The sequence below is a fragment of the Aquarana catesbeiana genome, linkage group LG01 (assembly GCF_042186555.1).
Source record: "Aquarana catesbeiana isolate 2022-GZ linkage group LG01, ASM4218655v1, whole genome shotgun sequence".
In the NCBI taxonomy this organism is placed as follows: domain Eukaryota; kingdom Metazoa; phylum Chordata; class Amphibia; order Anura; family Ranidae; genus Aquarana; species Aquarana catesbeiana.
This window is the reverse complement of record NC_133324.1, coordinates 243,005,422-243,025,055: the sequence shown is the minus strand read 5'-3', so window position 1 is coordinate 243,025,055 and position 19,634 is coordinate 243,005,422. Positions and strand designations below refer to the sequence as shown.

General features: G+C 41.1%; 1 protein-coding gene across 2 annotated transcripts in view; it reads right to left on the bottom strand.

Moving 5' to 3' along the window:
- MLXIP (MLX interacting protein) overlaps nucleotides 1–19,634 on the bottom strand; it is a 121,596-nt gene that overhangs the window by 4,209 nt on the left and 97,753 nt on the right. For both annotated transcript variants that reach the window (XM_073626849.1, XM_073626858.1), the window contains 7 exons: nucleotides 17,981–18,102; nucleotides 13,528–13,705; nucleotides 10,021–10,133; nucleotides 8,515–8,616; nucleotides 6,291–6,418; nucleotides 6,072–6,195; nucleotides 902–1,031 (listed from right to left, as the gene is read on the bottom strand). In XM_073626849.1, the coding sequence (XP_073482950.1) occupies nucleotides 902–1,031; nucleotides 6,072–6,195; nucleotides 6,291–6,418; nucleotides 8,515–8,616; nucleotides 10,021–10,133; nucleotides 13,528–13,705; nucleotides 17,981–18,102 (897 nt within the window). The remainder of the gene's footprint in view (nucleotides 1–901; nucleotides 1,032–6,071; nucleotides 6,196–6,290; nucleotides 6,419–8,514; nucleotides 8,617–10,020; nucleotides 10,134–13,527; nucleotides 13,706–17,980; nucleotides 18,103–19,634) is intronic.

Below are 19,634 nucleotides of genomic sequence, written 5' to 3'. Positions count from 1 at the left end.
GAGAATTTTGTTTCTCATGGTCAGAGTCCTTCAGGTGCTTTTTGGCAAACTTCAGGTGGGCTGTCATGTGCCTTTTACTGAGGAGTGGCTTCCGTCTGATCACTCTATCATACAGGCCTGATTGGTGGAGTGCTGCAGAGATGGTTGTTTTTCTTGAAGGTTCTCCTCTCTCCACAGAGAAACAGTGGAGCTCTGTCAGACTGACCATGGGGTTGTTGGTCACTAAGGTAAGGTCCTTCTCCCCAAATCAATGAGTTTGGCCTGGGTGGCCAGCTCTAGGAAGAGTCCTGCTGGTTCCAAATGTCTTCCATTTATGCATAATGGAGGCCATGTGCTCATTGGAACCCTCAATGCTGCAGACATTTTTCTGTACCCTTCCCCAGATCTCTGCCTTGATACAATCCTGTTGGAGGTCTACACACAATTCCTTGGACTTCATTGCTTGGTTTGTGCTCTGGCATGCACTGTTAACTGTGGAACTTTATATAGACAGGTTGTGCCTTCCCAAATCATGTCCAATCAACTGAATTTACCACAGGTGGACTCCAATCAAGTTGTAGAAACATCAAGGATGATCAGTGGAAATGGAATGCACCTGAGCTCAATTTTTTAGTGCCATGTCAAAGGCTGTGAATATTTATGTACATGTGATTTTTTTTTTCATTTTTTTTACTTTTAATAAATTTGCAAAGATTTCAAACAAACTTATTTCACATTGTCATTATGAGGTATTGTTTGTAGAATTTTGAGGAAAATAATGAATTTAATCAATTTTGGAATAACATAAAATGTGGAAAAAGTGAAGCGCTGTGAAAACTTTCTGAATGCACTGTAAATTGAGCAACTAATGGAACATGAAAACAAAACAAAAAAAAAAGAAGAGGGGGGGGAATGTACTTACTGGGCCTCAATGCAGGGAGGGAGCAATGATGTTCCAGCCATTCTACAGTAGTGCTGTATAATTCTTCTATGCTAGCTGTAGATACTATGTCATTGAACGAGTCAAACAAGGGCTTTATAATGATGCTGAACTGAATGCACAAAGAGTTAAGGAAAAAAGGTAGATCTAAATATCCACCAACACAGCCAGCAACTGTTCACTGTACTGGGGCTGTAGTACTTACAATAACAAATACCAGGAAGAATTTTAGCAAAATACCACAATGAAGATGACAATTTGGACAATAATGGTTGTCAAATATATTTAAAGCAACCCTCTCCCTTAGTATACAGTCTCCAGCAGCTGCCCCTTATAAAAAATAACTTGTATACTTACCTGGCCGACTACTGGATCAAGTGTTTGGGATAGCATGTTCCCTGCTGGAGGCTGCGCCTTCCATGACATCTACATCACTACAAAACACTGTAGTAATGTAGGGGTTGGTGGGAGGAACCACAGCGTACATATCAAACCCTAGCAAGAGTCATATTAACCACTTGACCTTTGGAAGATTTACCCCCTTCATGACCAGGCCATTTTTATTGCGATACGCCACCGCGTTATTTTAACTGACAATTGCGCTGCTGTGCAACACTGTACCCAAATAAAATTTAAGTCCTTTCTTCCCACAAAAAGACCAACAATTTTGAAAAAAAAAAATAAACCCAAAAAACACTTGCTTTCTGCTATAAAACATATTCAATAAATTAAAAAAAAAAACCAACATCCAATTTATTCATAAATTTAGGCAAATATGTATTCTGATACATTTGTGGTAAAAAAAAACCTAATAAGTGTATATTGATTGGTTTACATGAACGTTATATCTATTATCTATGGTATATGAATGTTTTTTTTTTTTTTTTAAATACTAGTAATGGCGGTGATCAGCAATAGCGGGACTGCGATATTGTGGTGGAAAATCGGACACGAAGGACGCAAGTTCAACCTATGTGTGTGATCATAAGTCAGTATTACATTGTATATCCTTGTATGTTTTGGTCGTTAAGGTGCTTATCTAATAGTTTTTTTAAACCATCGATGTTCCCCCGGCCGCTCTTACAATAAAGAACCCTCTACGTAAATTTTGGTTAAACCTCTTTCCTTCTAATTTTAATGAGTGGCCAAGTGTCTTGTTAAACTTCCTTCCGCGAAAAAGTTTTATCCCTATTGTGGGGTCACCAGTACGGTATTTGTAAATTGAAATCATATCCCCTCTCAAGCGTCTCTTCTCCAGAGAGAATAAGTTCAGTGCTCACAACTTTTCTCCATAACGAATATCCTCCAGACCCTTTATTAGCTTTGTTGCCCTTCTTTGTACTCGCTCCATTTCCAGTACATCCTTCCTGAGGACTGGTGCCCAGAACTGGACAGCATACTCCAGGTGCGACCAGACCAGAGTAGAGTAGAAGAATTATTGCTTCATCCCTGTCATTAATCCCCTTTTTAATGCATGCCAATATTCCGTTTGCTTTGTTAGCAGCAGCTTGGCATTGCATGCCATTGCTGAGCCTATCATCTACTAGGACCCCCAGGCCCTTTTCCATCCTAGATTCCCCCAGAGGTTCTCCCCCCAGTGTATAGATTGCATTCATATTTTTGCCACCCAAATGAATTATTTTACATTTTTCCACATTAAACGTCATTTGCCATGTAGTTGCCCACCCCATTAATTTGTTCAGATCTTCTTGCAAGGTTTCTACATCCTGCGGAGAAGTTATTGCCGTGCTTAGCTTAGTATTGTCTGTAAATACAGAGATTCAACTGTTTATCCCATCCTCCAGGTCGTCTATGAATAAATTGCCACAGATTTCAACTAGGACTTGTTACTATACTTACCTTGGGTTTATGTGCTTTAGTCAACCTAACATTAATGCCCCCAATACTACCCTCTGGAATATGTTCTGCGCTGACTATCTCTACCTCTGGACCCCCCCCCCCCCGGTCGCCTAATATAACCACTTGCTGCCCGCCCTATTACAAAATGACGGCGACAAAGTGGTTTGATATTCCTGACCGGACGTCATATGACGTGATCAGGAATATCGAGCTGCTGCGCGCCCCCGGGAGGCGCGCATCGCGGCGATCGTTGTTGCGGTGTGTCAGTCTGACACCCCGCAACACCGATCTAGTTACAGAGTCTCTGATGGAGACTCTTTACCACATGATCAGCTGTGTCCAATCACGGCTGATCACAATGTAAATAGGAAGAGCTGGTAATCGGCTTTTCCTCACTTGCGTCTGACAGACGCGAGTAGAGGAGAGCCGATCGGCTGCTCTCCTGACGGGGGGGGGGGGGGTCTGTGCTGATTGTTTATCAGCACAGCCCCCCCTCGGATCCTGCCCAGGACCACCAGGGAAGCCATCCACACTGGACCACCAGGTATGCCCCTAGACCCCCAGGAAAATACCACTATGTGCCCAGGCAGCCATCAGTGCCCAGGCAGCTGCCAATCAGTGCCCACTCCAATGCCTACCAGTGCCACCAGGGATGCCTATAAGTGCCTCATATCAGTGCCGCCTATCAGTGCCGCCTATCAGTGCCGCCTATCAGTGCCCAGCAGTGCCGCCTATCAGTGCCACCCAGCAGTGCCTATCAGTGCCACCCTATCAGTGCCCAGCAGTGCCGCCTATCAGTGCCGCCTTTCAGTGCCGCCTTTCAGTGCCCATCAGTGCCACCCATGAGTGCCACCCATGAGTGCCCATCAGTGCCGCCTACCAGTGCTGCATATCAGTGCCACCTACCAGTGCCCATCAGTGCCGCCTACCAGTGCCCATCAGTGCCGCCTACCAGTGCCCGCTCATTGGTGCCACCTCATCGGTGCCACCGTATCAGTGCCTGTCAATGCCGCCTTATCAGTGCCCATCAGTGAAAGAGAAAACTTACTTATTTACAATTTTTTTTTAAAAGAAACAAAAGCAAAACTTTTATTTTTATCAAAATTTTCGGTCTTTTTTTATTTGTTTAGCAAAAAATAAAAACCGCAGAGGTGATCAAATACCACCAAAAGAAAGCTCTATTTGTGGGAACAAAATGATAAAAATTTTGTTTGGGTACAGTGTAGCATGACCGCGCAATTGTCATTCAAACTGCGACAGCACTGAAAGCTGAAAATTGGTCTGGTCAGGAAGGTGTATAAGTGCCCTGTATTGAAGTGGTTAAAAACCCCTCTAACTTTTTGGCCACCTTTACGCCCAGCAGATTTACACCCTCAATTAGGTGCAGTCCGTCCCTTCTATAGTACGGGGGACTGACTGAGAAGTTGGCCCAGTCCTCCAGGAACTCAAACTCCTCCTTACTACACCAGCTCCTCAGCCACTTGTTTACTTCTCTAATCTCCCTCTGCCTTTCTGGTGTGGCTTGAGGTGTTTTTGTGTATTGTGTTAGGTGCTTTTACTAGGGGGAAGAGATGGATTTTATTTCCTGCTTTGCATGAACACAAAATCCATCCCTTCACCCCCTGTCAGAACGGAGATCTGCCTCCTTGACATAGGCATATCTAAGATTTGTGTGCTTTACCGATGATCGGCAGGTGCCCTGCTCATAATGGCTATGCCAGGTAGCTACAACTGAGACTTTGCCTGCATAGATCTGACCACTGGAGTCGCGTGTTGAAGACTAAAACCTTGTTAAAAAGGTTTTTTAGGAAAGCAAAATATGAAATATTACATATATGAAAAAGAGCCTAGAGTGCAGCCTGCCATCTCACTATACATATTTACGTGGGTTAAGCTGAACTGCACGGCTGAAAAAAACTCAACCCCCAATATTCAAATAACCACACAACTGGAAGTGAAGTTCCCCTTCGGTATGGTGCCATATAACTCTGTTACAGAGAGAAACCATTTTGAAAATGAGACATCTTAAAGAGACTGACTGGCATAAATCCACATGCTATAAACTATTTGAGAAAAATATCAAAATTACCACGCTTCCCAAATGTGAAAAATACATAAGCTGCAGTTCTAATTGTGAGGCATACACAAATACAAATAATCTATAGGAACCGCGCTACAGGATTGAATAGGTATACTACTATGATTAAGACCAAACAAAATACAAAATGAAATTAAATGAACATATATAAAAATCAATCATTTAAAGTGACAGTAAATAATGATAAAAAATGTGTACTGATAACAGAAAAAATAAAGTCCCAAAACCAAATCGTGGTTTAAGTGGTGAGAAACCAAATTCAATTGCGATGACATAAAATTATAAGGATGAATGACGATGATTAAAGGAAAGGAGATCCCTGTAGCCAAATCAATGTTCGAATGGTGACTAATATAAATTCATCGGCAAACACCCAGTGAAAAAAATCCACCACCTGTAAAAATGCACGCTTACCAAAGGCAAGCTACAAATCAGCTTGTATGTAGATATCCACTCAGTGGAGACAACACCTTCAATCTCCTCACAGAGGATGGACAGGCAGGACCCTCCGTCCAGTGAATCCAAATGATCAGCAGGGGAGACCTCCTCTGCCGCCAGATCCTGCAGTGTCTTCTCTCTACTTCCTATGGAACATCCCGTGTGTAGCGTTGGACGTTCCATAGGAAGTAGAGAGAAGACACTGCAGGATCTGGCGGCAGAGGAGGTCTCCCCTGATGATCATTTGGATTCACTGGACGGAGGGTCCTGCCTGTCCATCCTCTATGAGGAGATTGAAGGTGTTGTCTCCACTGAGTGGATATCTACATACAAGCTGATTTGTAGCTTGCCTTTGGTAAGCGTGCATTTTTACAGGTGGTGGATTTTTTCACTGGGTGTTTGCCGATGAATTTATATTAGTCACCATTCGAACATTGATTTGGCTACAGGGATCTCCTTTCCTTTAATCATCATCATTCATCGTTATAATTTTATGTCATGGCAATTGAATTTGGTATCTCACCACTTAAACCACGATTTGGTTTTGTGACTTTATTTTTTCTGTTATCAATACACATTTTTTATCATTATTTACTGTCACTTTAAATGATTGATTTTTATATATGCTCATTTAATTTCATTTTGTATTTTGTTTGGTCTTGATCATAGTAGTATACCTATTCAATCCTGTAGCGCGGTTCCTATAGATTATTTGGATTTATAAATTATTTGTGCACAGTGTAACAAAAGGGATACAATCCAGAACTTCCAATTTTGAATCGTTCTTCTCTGCACGTACTTGTCAAACAGATCCCTCATATGGTTTGTTCTTTGTGGAGTTATGGGTACACCAGTGGCTGGAAGTTGCTGCTGACAGGAACTGAAAAATATATTTTTCTTATTTATAAATGTACTGGGCAAAGTAAAATCCATCAATTCACAATAAAGCGCTTGGGACAAAAAGCTAAGCCATACTTGATGGCAATGTTTAACTCTTCTACTTCTTCCCTGAGTCGTCTGGTCTCTTCCAACACATTGGCCCTCTCCTGCTGCAGTTTGGCAATGTACTCCACGGTCTTCTGTAGTGTGATCGCATGGCTGATCTGGGTTAGATGACACAACACAATTGCACCATTAGGAAACTTCTGCACACTGCAGGAAATAAAAACTGCAGTAGCAGAATTACCAATAGCACCCATACTGCTCATTTGTCAGAGCAAAACTGAAATGGTCCACATAGCAACCCTTTTCTCCACCTTTTGAACATTAGCCCCACTGCATCACATACTGGAATCCATTAGCACAGCACTGCAAGTAGTATTCTACCTTTGCAGAGGAGGCAAACAGGCAATAATTGGGCTATGCAATGCAACTGTGCTAATCCAGACATCTTGAAAACAGTAAAAAGGTTTCCATATGCCTAAATTAAGATACAAGTATTTTGATTGTTTGGATTAAACAGGAACAGAATAGCTGTTTAACCCTTTCATGCCTAAGCCTTTTTCTGACATTTGTTGCTTACAAGTTCAAATCCATATTTTTTTCTAAAAAAAACACTTAGAAACCCCAAACATTATATATATATATATATATATATATATATATATATATATATATATATATATATATATATATATATATATATATATATATATATATATATATATATATATATATATATATATATATATATATTTTTTTTTTTTTTTTTAGCAGACCCTAAAGAAAAAAATGGCAATCGTTGAAATATTTTTTGTCACACGATATTTGCACAGCGGTCTTTTAAACGCAATTTTTTGGGAACAAAAAAAAAAAAACACTTTCATGAATTAAAAAAAAAACTAAACAGTAAAGTTAGCCCAATTTTTTTTGTATAATGTGAAAGACGTTACACCGAGTAAATAGACACCCAACATGTCATGCTTTGAAATTGCGCACACTCGTGAAATGGCGACCAACGACGGTACCTAAAAATCCCCATAGGCGACGCTTTAAAAGAAAATAACGATTAACAGATTAGAGTTACAGTGGAGGTCTAGTGCTAGAATTATTGCGCTTACTATCGCGGCAATACCTCACATGTGTAAACACCGTTTACAATTTGCAGGCGTGACTTGCGTATGCATTTTCTTTGCGGCGTAAGCACGGGGGCGCTTTAAAAACATTTTTTACATTGTCCCTTTAAAAAAAAAAAATTGAAAAAAATTCTCATCATGTAAACATCCCTTGTGACAGTAATAGGTGGTGACAGGTACTCTATGTACTCTTTGCAGATCGCCGAAATTGAGGATTCTGAATACGGTAATTTTTTTAAAAAATTGGCGCCATTGGCAGTTAAATAAACTGGAAGTGTCGTCGTAACGCCGCTTCCCGGATTTTACATTGGAGACCCGATCAAAGCCAAATCTAGCTTTGTTCGAGTCGGACGCGCCGGCTAGTGGCTTGGGTCTCCCGGTGGGAAGGGAGGCCCGGGAAGAGCAGCGGAGGGCTCCCGCCTCCCTCCCACTCCTTTTGGATAACAGCCGAGCAACTTCAAGCGGCATCGGTTGTTATCACTATAAAGCCAACCGCTGGCTATTAAAAACGGTACCAGGGCGATGTCTGCATCACCCCGGTACGCACAAATTTGCGTACGGTCGGCACTAAGGGGTTAAAGCACGATTAAGAAATCATTAGCTGCACCAAGATTCTCCCTCCCAATTGGCTGAGACACAGCAGTGGCGTAATTGGCTGCCGCTGCTGTCAAAATCAGCTAGCCAATCAGCAGAGAGAGGGGGCGGGGCCAGGTCAGGGCTTCGTGTCTGAATAAACACAGAGCTGTGGCTCGGCTCCCCCATAGCAAGCTGCTTGCTGTGGGGGCACTGAACAGGAGAGAGGGGTGAAGATCACAGAAGATGGACCTGAGAAGAGGAGGATCTAGGCTGCTCTGTGCAAAACCACTGCAACAGAGCAGGTGAGTGTAACAGGTTTGTTATTTTTTTGGGGGGAAAAAACAAAAAACAAAAAAACTTTACAATCACTTTAATTAGTTCAGAAGTAAAGAAATCTTTAGATAGTTATACGGTTTTTCATATTGTTATGAGCACGAAACAGTGAAAATAATACCCATAAAGAACCATAGCACTACTCTCACTAACAAATAGTACAGAAAACATCCTGCAACAAGGCACAATACGTTTGAAAGTGGCTGATCAAGTACCGGTTTGGAGCTTGAGGAAACAAAACTGTGCAGTGTGTTGAAAGCAATCTTTATATTAAATCTCCTCTTCTGTTCTGCAGAAATATGCTTCAATCTTTCATTCTACAAGATAAAAACAAAATTTGGCAAAATGAAATAAAAATAGGACTTCCTGTACAAGATTATCTGCAGTTCATATTGTCTGATTTTACCTGCATTTAGGCTGTTAGCAGAAAATGTATGCAAATGGATCTGAATCTTGGGGAGCAAAATTAGAAAACTGGAGGAAATTCAAGTGTCTGTTACTCACAGCAACCAATGGGATCCTTTTTATTTTCTGAACTGCACTAGCAGATGACAGCAGCATTCTGATTACTCCTTAAATTTTTGTCCTGTATCGGTAAAGACTGAGGCCCATGTACCCACCCATTGTGAAAACACAACAGGTAAGCCAGTAACCAAACACCGTTACTTTCCATTTCTTAAAACCCAGGTGTTTATTACTTCCCCTACAACTGTCCTTTGCAAATATCTAAGGTCCTGAAGCATAAAATGAAATTCTTATAGCACATCCGTATGTTTCCTGCATAGCAAATATTGGATGTGACTTTCAATTTTCTGGACTATTAGAATAACTTTTTGCTGCAGAAGCCATCTGGTTCAATGCATCTGCCAGCGTATGGTCCCAAGATAGGTCATGTGAGCGCCACTCTGAAATAAGGTATATAGCGGAATTAGTTTTAATAAAGCACACACACAGGGACACAGGATTATTGGACACAGGAGATTACCTGAGATCTACCAAGTGGGGTTGCAACCACCTTAATAAATTCTACTTGAGAACCCCCCCCCCCCCCACCCCCCCCCAAGAAAAAAAAAAAAAAAAAAAAAAAACACACAACAACATGTCCAAGATTGCAGAGGTACAGATTATGAAAATTACTGTTTTTATCGGCGTATAACATGCACTTTTTTCCACTTAAAATCAGGGGGAAATCGTGGGTGCGTGTTATATGCCTAACCGCTGCCTCGGAGGGGAAGCAGGAAACTCAGCTTCGCCGAAATAGACAGAGCCGAGTGTACTGTGTATTCGGCTAGGCTCGGCTCCGCTCGCAGTCACGCCCAGTCCCGCCTCCTAGCATTTACGTCCCGCCATTGGAACGGTGTTGTGTCCATCATAGGAGCTGGGCTAAGGGGCGGGACTGCGAGAGGAGCCGAGCAGAGTACAAAGGACATCCGGCTCTGTCTATCTCGGTGGCGCAACAATTTAAAAACCGATCATGCTGCAATTTGGGGCAAGGCTGCAGATGGACAGTGACCATTCTGCAATGATGGGCAAGGCTGCAGATGGACACTGATAAGGCTTCATTGATGGGCATTTAAAATGTAATTTTTTTTTTTAAACTTCCCTCCTAAAAGTTTTTCTCCTAAACTTGGGGTACGTGTTATACTGTATATTTATTAAAAAAGGCCCACAGTGAGGATTGAGAGCCATTGAGCAGACAAACTCCAATAATGAGACTGTACCTTAGATGTAGAGCAGTGAGAGTCAGATGAGGTTTTTCCTGAGCTTTGCGGAGGGCTGAGGCTGTGTTCAGATGCACATGGCGACCCCCGTCTTGAACGGTGACAATCCCGATCTTGAAAGGCAAAATGTACACAATACTTAGATTTCCTGAAAAAAATTGCTCTAAAAAAAGGCAGATATGATTAGGTTTTCCAGTGATGCCTTCTAACACAAGTAATGGCTTGTGCACATTAGTGTTCATTTTTTATTATACAAGAACGGAGAATGGCAACTGCTGGAACACCAGCTCTCCCTCTGCCTGGTGATTTTGGGATCTGTGAGGTGTATAGTTTTTGGCTCTTTTGAAACATATCAAGTTACAAAAAATTGCATAAACAATCTTACAATATACAATGTGCCTATGAATAATTGACTAGGTGGCATAAAACTCAATTAAAAATAAATTGTCTTCTATAAAATGTACCACATCAAAGTGTAATGTCTGAAGGAGTGAAACTACAAAATTCATGCTACTTAAAGTATACATGTGACCAGTCTTAGCTTACAAAACCATTGATTACATTTCATAAAGTCTGGAATCCTGCAGATCTTGTCCGTTATACTTTATTCTAAATGGCAACAAAACCCTTAAAAGCCAATGCCGTCTATTATGCAGATGGTGTAGAAAATGTGCTTTCCTGTCTCCTTACTGTGGTCTTTGAGGCAGCCCGTTAAATTGTTTGACCAATAGGAATGAGTAAAAAAAACGTCCGTTTACTATATGTAGTTACTAGTCACATAATGGGAGCCCTGAAACCTGGGGAGTTCTACAGCACTCTATAGAACGTGGGAAAGACATGTAGGCACCTGGGAGTGTCTGACCCGCTTTCTTTAAAACATACACAATTGTTCACAGGCTATTGCAAGGAGGAGCTTCTGCAAATATTGTGGAACTGTATCTGGCTCCCATTCTCTAGACATTGATGGGGAGCATCCCACTAACATCCTCAGGCTGAGTAGATGGATTTTTCCCATTATAATCACTAGATCAGTGTTACATAGTAGATGAGGTTGAAAAAAACACAAGTCCAACCTATGTGTGATTATATGTCAGTATTACATTGTATATCCATGTATGTTGTGGTCGTTCAGGTGCTTATCTAATAGTTTTATTGTGGGGTCATTAGTACGGTATTTGTAAATTGAAATCATATCCCCTCTCAAGCGTCTCTTCTCCAGAGAGGAGTCCAGTGCTCGCAACCTTTCCTCATAACTAATATCCTCCAGACCCTTTATTAGCTTTGTTGCCCTTCTTTGTACTCGCTCCATTTCCAGTACATCCTTCCTGAGGACTGGTGCCCAGAACTGGACAGCAAACTCCAGTTGCGGCCGGACCAGAGTCTTGTAGAATGGGAGAATTATCGCTTTATTCCTGGAGTTAATTCCTTTTTTAATGCATGCCAATATTCTGTTTGCTTTGTTAGCAGCAGCTTGACATTGCTGAGCCTAATCATCTACTAGGACCCCCAGGTCCTTATCCATCCCAGATTCCCCCAGAATATAGATTGCATTCATATTTTTGCCACCCAAATGCATCATTTTACATTTTTCTACATTAACCACTTACCGACCATGTCACGCAGATATGCTGCGGCACAATGGCACTCCTGGGCAAAATCCCGTACGGGTATGTCCTACCAGTTTTCGGCCACCAGAGGGTGTGCACCCACTGCGCGACGGGGGACCCGATGCACACGGCCGGCAGAGGAGAGGAGCCATATCATTTCTTCCTACCAAGTAGGAAAAACAATATGGCTCCTCTCCTAGTCACTCCCATCCCCACAATTAGAACATGCTGAGAGGACACACATTTAACCCCCTTGATCGCCCCCTAGTGTTAACCCCTTCCCTGCCAGTGACATTTACACAGTAGTTACTGCATTTTTTTAGCACTGATCGCTGTATAAATGCCAATGGTCCCAAAAAAGTGTCAAAAGTCTCTGATCTGTTCATCCCATTGTTGCAGTACTGCTAAAAATCCCAGATCACTACCATTACTAGTAAAAAAAAAAAAAAAAAAAAAAAATGGCACAAATCTTTCCCATCGTTTGCAGACGCTGTAACTTGCGCAAACCAAATCAATATACGCTTTTTGCAATTTTTTTTTTTTACCAAAAATATATATTGGCCTAAACTGATGAAATTAGTTTTTTCAAAAAGTAAAAAAATTTTTTTTCAAAAATTGTCGCTCTTTTGTCTATAGCGCAAAAAATAAAAGCAGGGGTGATCAAATACCAAAAGAAAGCTCTATTTGTGGGAATAAAAGGATGCAAATTTTGTTTAGGTACAGCGAACGATTGCGCAATTGTCAGTTAAAGCGACGCAGTGCCAAATTGTAAAAAGTGCTCTGGTCAGGAAGGGGGTGAAATCTTCTGGGGCTGAAGCGGTTAAATCTCTCATTTGCCATGTAGTTGCCCACCCCATTAATTTGTTCAGATCTTCTTGCAAGGTTTCCACATCCTGCGGAGAAGCTACTGCCCTGCTTAGCTTAGTATCGTCCGCAAATACAGAGATTGAACTGTTTATCCCATCCTCCAGGTCGTTTATAAACAAATTAAATAGGATTGGTCCCAGCACAGAACCCCGTGGGACCCCACTACCCACCCCTGACCATTCTGAGTACACATTTATCACTACCCTCTGAACTCGCCCTTGTAGCCAGGTTTCAATCCATGTACTCGCCCTATGGTCCATACCAATGGACCTTACTTTGTACAGTAAACGTTTATGGGGAACGGTGTCAAATGCTTTTGCAAAATCCAGATACACCACGTCTACGGGCCTTCCTTTATCTAGATGGCAACTCACCGCCTCATAGAAGGTTAATAGATTGGTTTGGCAAGAACGATTCTTCATGAATTCATGCTGATTACTGCTAATGATACAGTTTTCATTACTAAAATCTTGTATATAGTCTCTTATACCCTTCCAAGAGCTGGTTTAGGTGTGGGCAGGAGGCACAGGCTGTTTGGATTGCCAGCTGCTGCAGCTGGGCAGTGCATCAAATGGTCCTACCATTTAGGGCAGTATGTGTCCAGGGATGAATGCCCAAAAGGCAAGCAGTCTGGGGATTTGTCCCTGGGAGCATACTGCCCTAAATGTTAGGACTGCTGTTATCGCATGGTCTAGTCCCAGCAGCTGTCAGCTTCTTGTAGTGTTTTATAAACTGCCGGCAGCAGGGCTGGATGGTGCCCCTGTGCCTTCCACCTGCACCTAAATTACAGAGACTCATGCACCTTGGCTAAATGCCCAGTGTGTATTAGGCCAAACAAACTGTAAAATGGCTCATCAAGCAATTGGATGGTAGATAAATAGGTTTACCAAAAGTGGAGTTCACCAATCGTAAAAAAGGGTTATTTCTTTGCAAAATATAGCTACAGCTATAACGGCACAAACCATATACACAGGAATAGACAATTCTGCAATTAAATACATCATGGCATGGTGAATTCTCCTTCTGAGCTCACAGGATGAGGGAGAAGGTGCAGTGCTGCAGTTCTGGGACGTCATCTCTCTCTTCACCAAGATGTCTTGAGTTGGACTGGAAAAGAGTTGAGACACAGCAGACTGAGACTTCTGGGTGCCCTGAGATCGCTGAGCTGGTCCAACAAGAATACTGCCATGGAACTCTGGTACTCCAGAAGACTACATGAGACACAAAGAACAGTTTAAATCATGGCGCTTCGCCCCATCAGAGTGAGATTTATGCCCAGATAAATGCATGCATATAGGCAACCAAAATCAAACTATTCACTTCTACGGTTTATCAATAAATGTAAAATTACAATTTTCAGTCACAAAGTTGCAAATTAGTGTAAAGCTAACCAAAAACAGAACAATTTCTGGCAAGAGTAAACAAACTACTCAAACTTTTTTTTTTTTTTAAGGATTATCAGTGAATGCAAACAGAAAATATTTTGCAATAGCTTTAGGGTCACACACATCATGTTGTAATTTTTCAACTTCTTTTAAACTTTATTAACCGTTTGCTGCCTCATATGACGTTGTCGGCTTTGAGCGGTGATATCTGAAAGATGCCTGCAGCTACAGGCATCATTCAGATGATATCTTTTTAGAGCCAGGGACTCCCTGCACTGTTCAGCGCTTGATCATTCTTAAAGGCGGAGGGAGGGTGAGGCGACTCACTCACCCGTGCGATCGGTGAGGCGGAGAAGGGATCTGCTGGCAATAGAGATTTCCGGCAGGCTAGATGGTCCCCGGAGTCCCTATGGTTGTTCAGAGGCCGGACGCGGTATAACGATGTCACGCCTGGCCTCTGCATTAGAAAAAACGCCGCCGCCTCGGCTGGGAAGTGGAGATCTATTTTTTTGGGATTTCAGGCTTCCCAGCCTAGAGGACCTGTCGTGCCAAATTCCTTGTAATAGGAATAAAAGTGACTTATTTTTTTTTTTTTTTTTTCTTAAGAAAAGCTTCAAACTAGAAAAATTAAAGTAAAATAAAAAAAAAAATGTTTTTTTAAAAGTGCCCCTGTCCCCGCATGCTCGCTCGCAGAAGCGTACGCATACGTAAGTCACGCCTACATATGAAAATGGTGTTTAAACTACACATGTGAGGTATCGCCACAAACGTTAGAGCGAGAGCAATTATTCTAGCACTAGACCTCCTCTGTAACAAAACAACACGGTTAACGAGCTTTTCACAATACGAGCAGTTTCTTTTTTTTTTTTTAAATCCTGACTCGGTTTGCTAGTGTTGTCTCGCAAAACGAGCAGGATTCAAGCCTCTGCGGTGTGCAGTACCGCATTTGGGCAGAGGTGCTGAGGCGCCAGTGACACTCTGAAACACTCGGAAATACTCCATTCCCAAGTGCATCCGAGCGGTCCCAAGCATTTGCATGCAATAGAAGTTAATGTGGAACTAATTATCTTCATTTCCATTGACTTCTATGGGGAAACTCGTTTTGATATGCGAGTGCTTTGGATTACAAGCATTCTCCTGGAACAGATTATGCTCGCAATCCAAGGTACCACTGTAATTAGCCTTATTGTCCTATTGCTTCAGTTCACACCAATACGCTGCATTTTTTATGCAGTAACAAAAAGTAGAAGTGCGTTGCGCACCTCTACACTGCAGTGTGTACAGTTTAAACGTATATCTGTAAAAATTGGATAAAGAAAATTAAAAAAAATAAAATAAAATAGTGCAACATGTTGCAAGAATGCATTGCAATGCCCCTATACTAGCGCCTCTCAACCTTTTTTACCCTGGAACACTTTAAATAATTTTAAAGGTCTCAGAGAACACCTGGTAAAACTATTCAACCTATATTTCATAGTTAAAAAAGCATGAACAGCAAGCAGTTGAAATTTTTAAAACAGACTAGGAAGGAATACAGCATACCTATAATAATTAACATATACAGCAAATTTTACAACACGTCCTTGCTCTATGCATGCATAATAAACAACATTACAATAAATTAATAATGTAATGGCCAAAACCAAAAAAAAAAAGTCTATGTCCTCCTGTGAATGAAAACGTGTCCCCTTACAATAGTTGTCAGTGGATTAACCACTTTGCATCCAGGCCAATTCAGACACTTCGCTCCTACATGTAAAAATCATCATTTTTTTGCTAGAAAATTACATAGAACCCCCAAACATATATTTTTTTTTAGCAAAGACCCTAGAGAATACAATGGCGGTCATTGCAACTTTTTATCTCGCACAGTACTTGCGCAGCAATTTTTCAAACACATTTTTTTTGGAAAAAAAAAAAAGTTTCATGCTTTAAAAAAAAAAAAAAAAAAAAACAGCAAAGTTAACCCAATTTTTTTGCATAATGTGAAAGATGAAGTTACGTCTCATAAACAGATACCCAACATGTCATGCTTCACAACTGCACACGCTCGTGGAATGGCGCCAAACTTCGGTGCTTAAAAATCCCCATAGGCGACGATTTAAAAATTTTTACTGGTTACATGTTTTGAGTTACAGAGGTGGTCTAGGGCTAGAATTATTGCTCTCGCTCTAACGTTTGCGGCGGCACCTCACATGTGCGGTTTGAACACCGTTTTCATATGTAGGCGGGACATACCTATGTGTTCGCTTCTGCGTGCGAGCACACGGGGACAGGGGCACTTTAACATTTTTTTTTTTTTATTGTTAATTTTACTTAAAAATTTTTATTTTGGCACAAATAAATTTTTGATCACTTTTATTTTTATTACAAGGAATGTAAACATCCCATGTAATAGGAATATGACATGACAGGACCTCTTTACAGTGAGATATGGAGTCAATAAGACCCCACATCTCACCACAGGCATCATTCAGATATACCACCACAAAGCTGAGGACTGCCTATGACGGCCTGCCGACGGCAAGTGGTTAATGCCCCTTCACATAGAGAATCCCTGAGAAAAGCCGTCTTGCACTGGAGGGGAATGTAGAAGTGACCCCAAATATTACAGGTCAGTGGGAAATTGCCCCCTTACACTGGTAGTCATTGTAGTTGGTTGTAGAATTTTGCGATACCCCCTTCTGTCACCTGAAGTAGTGACTGACTGGCTATATAGCCAATCAAATCACTTCTACATGAAAGAGCATCGCTGGCTGAAAACGTTGATACTGTATCACCACTTGAACCCCAGGAAGTCATATGATGTCCACCCAAGTAGAAGTGGTTAAACAAACGTATATATGATTACTTTGTTAAACTGTTCCTGTATTTTTGTCTAAATCAGTCCCATCTCTAGATATTTATGATCAACTGACCTTTAGCTCAATCTCTAGCTAGTTAAAGCTCAGCGTCCATATACAGTCCATTTAAAGTCTCACACTCATATTAGCCACGAAGAATCACAAAAAACATTTTTTCCCCTCCCTTTTAGTGAGTGGTACATTTATTTTCAGTGTTGCCCAGTTGGACAGCTCGTTAAGGGTGCGACAGTGAAGGAGTGCCCCGAGACTCCATCTTAACACAATCACTGAAATGTTTTTGGAGATATAAAACCTTTCAAGATGTAAAACCGGACGGAAGTTGCCCCTGGCCTCAACTTGAACTGAAACCACGGTAAGGGATTGGGAAAACCTGATCATCTTGACCATGATAGAAGACTGACATTTTGTATAGTTTAAAACTATGCCTGACATTTGTAAATGATTATGTTCCTTTGTAAGAACCACTGTTTTGATTTTGTAGGGATTTGTACTTACAATGTACACTTAAATAAAAAAAAAAAACAAACACTATTAGAAAAGAAAAAAAATCAAATAATTTTCCAAACCTGCATCATTCCATCAATTACATTCCTAGAATTGTAAAATGTGTAATTTAGAGTAATTTCTACACTGGGTGATCCATTTGACCAAGGAACCCCCAGCAAATCGCCAGAGGAGCCCTAGCTGAGAAAGCCTGTCCAATACAATGCATACCGGTGCGTTATATAGAACAGAATGCTTGCCCGTTGGTGTGAATGGGCCCTAAAGCCTTGTACATGATTAGATTTTCGGACAACCGTTCATCCGTTTTTCTTGTTGCATGCTAGTCTCATGTCGAAAGTGAAGAGGTTACTCACGATACGAAAAATTTGCATATGGCATATAACTTCAGAAGTGACATAATGTGTTGAATTGTTTTGTAAGTTTTCTTTAGTTTCTGAGCATGCATAGTCTTGCTCTTACGATTTTATTCGGATGAAAACCGTAACAATTAAAACGAAAATCGGACGTTGAGTTCATTAACAACAAAAATGTTATATAATTTTATAGTCTGCATACCAGTTTTTGTCAAAAGCACCGTACTAATGATCCGAAAATCGGCAGATCGATTTTGCGTATTGTGTGCTTTTTTTGTACCAATTACATTTCTTAAAAACTATCATTGACAGAAAAGTTTTTCCCGCAAGGAAGCATTTTACATGAAATAATCTGTTTTAATACTAAATCAGTTACTTACCCTTGCAAGGCCTGCTGGTGCAATCACAACACTGGACTGAGTAATTCTTGGTGCCAGCATAGTGTCTGACTTAAGGGAGGCTGGAGATACTATCACAGCTTGAGTCTGACCTGAAAACGATGCTGAAAGAGACACGACTGCAGGTTAAACGCAAGGTGCAGAAAAAAAAAAAAACACAAACATGTTCACAAAGAAAGAAAAAAATGAATCCAATAGTTTTCTATATGAAATGAAAAAAAGCAGGAGGTATAAAACTGAAAAATAAAAAAAGTCAAATTTACAGGGTAGAGTAAAAAGTAGCGAAAGATATATTGAGGGATTGGGATTCATATTTCAAAAGACATAACTGGAGCATTACAACAACACTAACAAAAAAATACAAAATATATTGCTAGTAAGCTGCTGCGGTTCATCAGGTTTTTCCATACGCATCAAGTGAAAACTTGTTTAAAGTCTTGCATCGAAAAATCACAAAACTCTAAGAATGTGGGTAGAGTAATACAAACACCTAATACCATTCCTTCCCCAAACATTGGAGTTAACGTAATCGATATATTAGACAATATCCTATGTGTACCATTAATGTTTATATATTGGCAACATCCCAGCACTGACTAGAAGCCCAGGACCGTGGTGCAGAATGTGTTACAATCCTATGAAGTGCTTGCTTAGAGGACTGACAATCCTGGCCAATTTAAATTTTTCTTATATATAAAGATCTATGAATTTAGGGAGGTAAAGGGGCTATAAAGATGAAGGTGATTATTTTACTATAGGCTTCTTAAATAATCTTAAATAAGCTACAGCTGTAGATTTTAATGAGAAAAAAAAAAAACACACGCACAAAATCACTAAACAATTTACATCAAAACACTAAAATCTAGGCCAGCTTCTGATATAAAAGGAATAATGCTTGAAATCTAATAAAATAAAAGTCAGTTCCTCTGTAACGGATTATAGTCACAGGCCTTTAGCACAATAGTTGATAAAATTACAAATAATCCATAGGCTAAATTATTATTTACACTGATAAATTCAGTGACTGATTACTCCAAGCTCTAGAAAGACAGAACCCGAGCATAGCTAGCTATTATCCAGGTTCACGCCTGACAGCAGTGGTCTCCAAACTGCAGTCCTTCGGGCACTATTCCATTCGCTGACACCAATGAAGGGGCACAATGGGGCCCATTCCATCCCAATGACACCAATGGGACACAATTCCTACCAATGACACCAACAACAGGACCAGTGACACTAATGAGGGGCACAGCTCCTCCCACTCATAACAATGGCAGGGGCCAGCACAGAGGTGGGTGGAGACAGAGGTGCAGGCACTAGAAAAGAGTAGATGGGTGACAGTAAGGAAGGATAGAGGGGAAAGTTCCAGGGAGGTCGATCCTGGGCTGGAATACCCCAATAAGTATGCTCCGGTGAGTGACATTGGTGAAACCAGTCAGGGACCAGCACTGCTGGAGCTGAGGGACTCCCCTAGCTGCCAAGGGAAGAACTCTTCCAGTAAGAGTGGGGGGGGGGGGAGAGTCTGGTGGTAGGGGACTCAACTCTTAGAAGGACAGGGAGGGCAATCTTTCACAAAGACCTGAAGCATCGAACTGTATGCTGTCTACCGGGCACGGCACATCACGGATCTGGTGGA